This window comes from Calliphora vicina, chromosome 3 (assembly GCF_958450345.1).
Source record: "Calliphora vicina chromosome 3, idCalVici1.1, whole genome shotgun sequence".
NCBI lineage: Eukaryota > Metazoa > Arthropoda > Insecta > Diptera > Calliphoridae > Calliphora > Calliphora vicina.
In genome coordinates, this window is record NC_088782.1 from 23,294,352 (window position 1) to 23,300,661 (window position 6,310).

Genomic DNA, 6,310 nt, shown 5'->3' on the forward strand with positions numbered 1-6,310 from the left:
AATTATTTATAAATATTGGAAATGTTTCACCAGTTTCTTAATCTAATGTAAGAAAATTTACTATAAAATCATTTTATTTTAAACTCTTGCTTAAGATTACATATATTCCAAGTGATCCAGAAAAATGCATTTCTAAATTTTTAGCAGTTTCATTTTAATTCGAACTGTAAGAAACCAACCTCAATAAAACAAAAAATTTTAATAAATATATTATCATTTATTTCACACTATTTAATAAAAACAAATAGCATTTATAACAAAATCGTAACAATCACAGTTTTTAAAAGAAAACTGGGGCTGGGGCAGCAGCATAAGTCAAAGGAGCTGAGTAGGCCAAAGGATGAGAGTAAGCAGAAGCATATTTGGCAACAACGGGGCTAGAGTAAGCCAAAGGAGATGAGTAAGCCAATGGAGAAGTATAAGCCAATGGATGAGTGTAAGTTGCAGCGTATTTGGCTACAACGGGAGCGGTATAAGCAGCAACAGTCTTGGCAACAACAGGGGTAGCAACATTAGCTACAATGGGAGCAGTAGCAATACCATTATGGTTACGGGCAACAAATTGGCTACTGGTGGCAGTAACAACACCGGCGGGGGCAGCAACTACAGCAGCAGGAGCAGCATAAGCCAAAGGAGCACCAATTAAACCAGGCTTGGCAGCAGCACAGGCAATGACAGCGAAGATAACAACAGCCTAAAGAAATAGAACTCAATTAATACCACAGTTAAATTTGAGAAAATATTTAAAAATACTTACGAATTTGAACATTTTGTTTGAGTTTATTGAACTGATTTGTTTATGGCAACAAATAAAATGAGTTTGATGAAACTTAGCACCCGACTTAAACTATTTATAATAAAATTATTTCTAAAACTAAAAAGAATGTAAAATTTAAAAGGTTAATAAAACAAAAACATAATTACTAGACACAAATTTAAAATAGTTGAACTCTTACAATTGATTTTATGTATGTAAATCATGTTAAAATTATGCATCAAGCATACTTAACAATCATCAAATTAAAAATACTGCTCACTTTGCACAGTTATGTGAGTCAATGGTCAGCCAGTTTTTATTATCAGTAGAAACCAGCTGTTGCTATGGATTTGTTTTAATAACAGTTAAATAATTTTGTATTGAATTAATTCTTTTAGCAGTTTCAGTTCAAGAACATGGACATTATTTTGGGGGTTAAAATATTTCTAAAAAACCGTTATTAAAATGTAAATTTGTGAAATATTTTTAGTATAAATATTGTGATTTCAATTGTTTAAAGTATCATTAAAAAAATTTAAGTTGTTAATGTAAATCCGAACTAAACAAAATGTTCAAATACGTAAGTTTATTTTATTCCTTAGAAAAAGTAGCAAAATCTAATTAAATTTTAAATATTTTCTTTAGGCCGTTGTTATCTTTGCTGTTATTGCCTGTGCTGCTGCCAAGCCCGGTTTGATTGGTGCTCCTTTGGCTTATGCTGCTCCCGCAGCTGTAGTCGCTGCCCCCGCTGGTGTCGTTACTGCCACCAGTAGCCAATTTGTTGCTCGCAACCACAATGGTATTGCCACCGCCCCTATTGTAGCTCCAGTAACTGCTCCTGTTGCCGCCTACACTGCCCCCATTGCTGCTGCTTATACCGCTCCCGTTGTAGCCAAATACGCTGCTGCTTACTCTACCCCCTTGGCTTACTCTGCCCCTGTTGTAGCTAAATATGCCGCCGCTTACTCTCATCCTTTGGCTTACTCAGCTCCTTTGACTTATGCTGCCACTCCCTTGGCCTATGCTAACGCTCATTTGGATGCCGCTTATGCCAGCAGCCGTGTTGACCTCAAGCAAAACTACAATGCTGCCGTAGTTCCAGCCACTTATGCTGCCGCTGTAGCTCCTCTTAAATACACTGCTGCTCCAGTTTTGTTGTAAACTTAGATTTTCTTAATGATCTTGACAAATAAAATAAATAATCTGTGATTTAACGATTTAAACAAAGTTTAAGTGTTTTTATTAACATATTTAGAATGTAAATTATAATGGTTCTCGAAATAACAAGGGCTGAATCCTTAAAAAAAATATTAATTGTTTGAATTTTATATTTAAATAGTTATTAAGAGTTTGCTCGTAATATAATTAGGTTGACACCTTTAAATGTCTTTTGTCTGAATGTTAGATATATTCAAATTGTTGTTATTTGGATTTAATGCTTCTGATATTATCATGTCTCAGTCTTGATATTATAGGTCCTTCTCAATATTAAGATGTCAGGATTATAATTTTGCAATTGATTGAATACAGCTTTGGAAACTAATAAGGCAACCAAACCTTTTGCAATCGTTTTTCGACAAAACATTGGAGCAAAATTGCAAGAATTGATCGCCAAAGTTGAAACAATTTCTTGAATAATTTTGTATTCTTATTTTTAAAAAATATCAAACATTTACATACATATGTGTTTTAAGATTAATTATGGAGCATTACTCGTTTTTGCGGGAATTCATAAATATTTCTGTACTTTTGTTTTAACTCTCGAAATGGAATATAATGGTTTTAATACCAATGATTATTATTATCCCTCTCTAAATTCTAATGTGCACTACTGAATTAATATTCTATTCATGATTTTCAATATATTTTATGTGGTTTTTTGCAATGATATTGAAATTGAGGTTTGGTAGGACACCTTCAGGAGAAACTCAGCGAGAAAGGTACTTCCATAGGAGCGAACAAAAAGTATAATTTAAAGAACATAATTTAAAATAAATTTAATACAGAATTACACATGTTAGCAGGATGCTTCTGTTCCTATAATATTCCTATTTAATTTATCGGAAATTGGTTTTTACAAATTGTTTAAAATAACTTCTAAAGGACAATAAAATTTACATCTGTTTTGAATACTCCCCCAATTTTTGATACTTTTGGTGAAACTTCAATACTATAGACAATTTGCTAATTTTGTCCTACAGTTATTTAACCATGAAGTTCAGGGGGTGTCTGCAGATTTTTATAAGGCTGCGGATGCAAACATTCAGCAGCGATCTAATATTTGCAACAGGGTACTTTCGAAATGATGAAATTATGTTGTAAATTCTCACTATTTTGTTTGTCCCATAATGAAATATTTAAACCCCATTTTAAAGTTTGAATATTATCTTAATTTTTATTCGATCTTATTTAATTTTTATAAATTTAGCGCCATTTTCTAAATGTCTGGTTATCGGTTCTCGTAACGATATACTTCTAATTAATATAATATTTGTAACAGAACTGTCAGTATATCGGCAAGATAAAAAATAATCAGATATTGAGAAAATGAAGCTAAATGTGGTACTCAACTGAATGAGGTGTCTCAACTTGAAGTTTTATTGGAAAAATATAAATAATAAAAATTATTATATATATTTTGGGTCCTTAAAAAACTTACCGACCATTTGGATATGTCCGTCGATTTGTCTGTCTGTTTAATAAAGATAATTTAATTTTAAAAACTAGAAAAAACATTTTAATGTTGTTTGTAACCAAAGCATTTTTGCTGGAATTCAAGTGTAAAACAAGTTCAATTCCAGCCATACATTCAAACTTCAAGGGTTGAAATTACACTTGATTTCAATAGCATTCTCCAGTGAAAAGGAAACTGGAATTCAAGTCGAATATTGTAGTATTAATAAAGTTGAATTCCAATTAAATTTTCAATACTTGAATTTAAATTTATTGGGTGCTTATTGGGAATCAAATTAATTTAAAGCTTTTATTTATATTGTTCCTATGAATATCCATGCTTTTTTCTCCATATTTGTGGACATATTTTATAGTTTTTTTGAGCTTTTTTACTTGCTTATTTTAAATTTGTTTATGTATATTTAAACTATCCCTGATTATACGTAATTATCGCAAGTTGATGGAAGGGTTTTTTATCTATGAGTATTTATTACTATTACTTTGAATTCACTACATTTCACAAAATATCTGAACTGCAGACAAAGTGCTGGAAATTCACAAAAGCGTATTATTTAAGATGTTATATTCTAATCTGTTCAGATAAGAAATATGTTTAAACCTGTTTAAACCTGTTTAATGCCAGTAAAAATAAAACGTTTGTGTTTGTTTTACTATAATAATAAATTAGTTCGTTTATTTTTCACATCAATTCAAATTCGTAACAATCACAGTTTTTAAAACAAAACTGGAGCTGGGGCAGCAGCATAAGTCAAAGGTGCAGAGTAGGCCGAAGGATGAGAGTAGGCGGCAGCATATTTGGCTACAACAGGGGCAGAGTAGGCCAAAGGAGATGAGTAAGCCAAAGGAGAGGTGTAGGCCAAAGGATGAGTGTAAGCAGCAGCGTATTTGGCTACAACGGAAGCGGTATAAGCAGCAACTGGGGCAGTGTAAGCAGCAACAGTCTTGGCAACAACAGGGGTAGCAACATTAGCTACAATGGGAGCAGTAGCAATACCATTGTAATTACGTTCAATAACTTGGCTACTGGTGGCAGTAACAACACCGGCGGGAGCAGCAACAACAGCAGCAGGAGCAGCGTAAGCCAAAGGAGCACCTAAGAAACCGGGTTTGGCAGCAGCACAGGCAATGACAGCGAAGATAACAACGGCCTAAATACAAAAATATATCAAACATAATTAATTAATAACACGTTTAATTTTAAGAATGTTTTTTTATAATACTTACGAATTTGAACATGTTGATTAATTGATTGAAATGATTTGTTTATCTCGACAAATTAAATGTATTTGATGACAACTTAAAACAAACTAAAACTATTTATAGTGATTGAGTTTGTAAACAATTTTATTAGCATTTATTAACATACTGAACTAATTTCAACTAATTTTTATTTAAATCATGATTTATTTATGCATGAAGCATACAACCATCAAACTATTCAAACTGTTCATTGTTTTTGGGGGGAGTATTCGATATAATTAATGTAAGTGTAAACAGCTGCTGTTTTGTATAAGTTTATAGAAATTGTATAATTTGTATTGAATTCTTTTAGCTGTTTAATTTCAAGAACATGGTCAATATTAAGTTTAAGAGATAGTTTACATTTTAAACTGTAAAACCGCTATTTAAAATATGAATTTGTAAAGTATTTTTAGTATAAATATGGTCATATCAATTGTTTAAAGTATCATTAACAAATCTTAACTTGTTAAAGTCTTTCTCATCTAAACAAAATGTTCAAATACGTAAGTTAATTTTATTTGATAAAAAAATAAGCAAAATCTAATAAATTTTTAAATATTTTGTTCAGGCTGTTGTCATCTTCGCAGTCATTGCCTGTGCTGCTGCTAAACCTGGTTTCTTAGGTGCTCCATTGGCTTACGCTGCTCCCGCTGCCGTTGTTGCTGCTCCCGCCGGTGTAGTTACTGCCACCAGTAGCCATGTTATTGAACGTAATTACAATGGTATTGCTACTGCTCCCATTGTAGCTAATGTTGCTACCCCTGTTGTTGCCAAGACTGTTGCTGCTTACACTGCCCCCGTTGCTGCTGCTTATACCGCTCCCGTTGTAGCCAAATACGCTGCTGCTTACACTCATCCTTTGGCTTACACCTCTCCCTTGGCTTACTCATCTCCTTTGGCCTACTCTGCCCCAGTTGTAGCCAAATATGCTGCTGCCTACTCTCATCCTTTGGCCTACTCTGCACCTTTGACTTATGCTGCTGCCCCAGCTCCAGTTTTGTTTTAAAAACTGTGATTGTTACGAATTTGAATTGATGTGAAAAATAAACGAACTAATTTATTATTATAGTAAAACAAACACAAAACTTTTTATTTTTACTGGCATTAATTAAACAGGTTTAAACATATCTCTTATCAGAAATCAAATTGTAGAACAGATTAGAATATAACATCTTAAATAGTACGCTTTTGGGAATTTTCATCACTTTGGAATCCGGTCCGAAAATTTTGTGAAATGTAGTGAATTCAAAATAATAGCAAAATAATCGTACATAAAAAATCCTTCCATCAACTTGCGCTAATTACATATAATCAAGGATAGTTTAAATATGCATAAACAAATTTAAAATAAGCAAGTAAAAAGGCTCAAAAAAACTATAAAATATGCCCACAGATATGCAGAAAAAAGCATGGATATTCAAAGGAACAATATAAATAAAAGCTTTAAATTCATTTGATTCCCAATAAGCACCCAATAAATTTAAATTCAAGCATTGGAAATTTAATTGGAATTCAATTGTATTAACACTGCTATGTTCGACTTGAATTCCAGTTTCCTTTTCACTGGAGAACGCTATTGAAATCATGTGTAATACAACTGTATTTCAACCCTTGAAG

The 6,310-nt window shown here is 32.4% G+C and overlaps 3 protein-coding genes across 4 annotated transcripts; 1 reads left to right on the forward strand and 2 right to left on the reverse strand.

Moving 5' to 3' along the window:
* Nucleotides 1–247: 247 nt before the first annotated feature.
* Nucleotides 248–769, reverse strand: LOC135953670 (cuticle protein 16.5-like). Its single transcript, XM_065503637.1, has 2 exons — nt 758–769; nt 248–694 (listed from the first exon to the last, which is right to left on the reverse strand). The coding sequence occupies exons 1-2, from the start codon at nt 767–769 to the stop codon at nt 281–283; spliced, it is 426 nt and encodes a 141-aa protein (XP_065359709.1). The 3' UTR covers nt 248–280.
* Nucleotides 770–1,325: 556 nt separating this feature from the next.
* LOC135955345 (cuticle protein LPCP-23-like) lies at nt 1,326–5,772 on the forward strand. Its single transcript, XM_065505700.1, has 5 exons — nt 1,326–1,337; nt 1,403–1,914; nt 5,166–5,196; nt 5,262–5,557; nt 5,663–5,772. Exons 1-5 carry the CDS (start codon nt 1,326–1,328, stop codon nt 5,697–5,699), a joined length of 888 nt encoding a protein of 295 aa, XP_065361772.1. The 3' UTR covers nt 5,700–5,772.
* Nucleotides 4,099–4,687, reverse strand: LOC135953668 (cuticle protein 38-like). Of its 2 annotated transcripts, XM_065503636.1 has the most exons (3): nt 4,676–4,687; nt 4,401–4,599; nt 4,099–4,265 (listed from the first exon to the last, which is right to left on the reverse strand). In XM_065503636.1, exons 1-3 carry the CDS (start codon nt 4,685–4,687, stop codon nt 4,165–4,167), a joined length of 312 nt encoding a protein of 103 aa, XP_065359708.1. In that variant the 3' UTR covers nt 4,099–4,164. The 2 variants fall into 2 exon arrangements, with proteins under 2 accessions (XP_065359708.1, XP_065359707.1); XM_065503635.1 differs by having other exon boundaries at nt 4,099–4,599.
* Nucleotides 5,773–6,310: the final 538 nt, after the last annotated feature.

Bases quoted from the DNA above. Each gene is read 5' to 3' on its own strand.
- LOC135955345 (XM_065505700.1), top strand. The intron at 1,915-5,165 runs GTAAACTTAGAT...AACTTGTTAAAG, and splicing joins ACTGCTGCTCCAGTTTTGTT to TCTTTCTCATCTAAACAAAA. The intron at 5,197-5,261 runs GTAAGTTAATTT...TATTTTGTTCAG, and splicing joins TAAACAAAATGTTCAAATAC to GCTGTTGTCATCTTCGCAGT.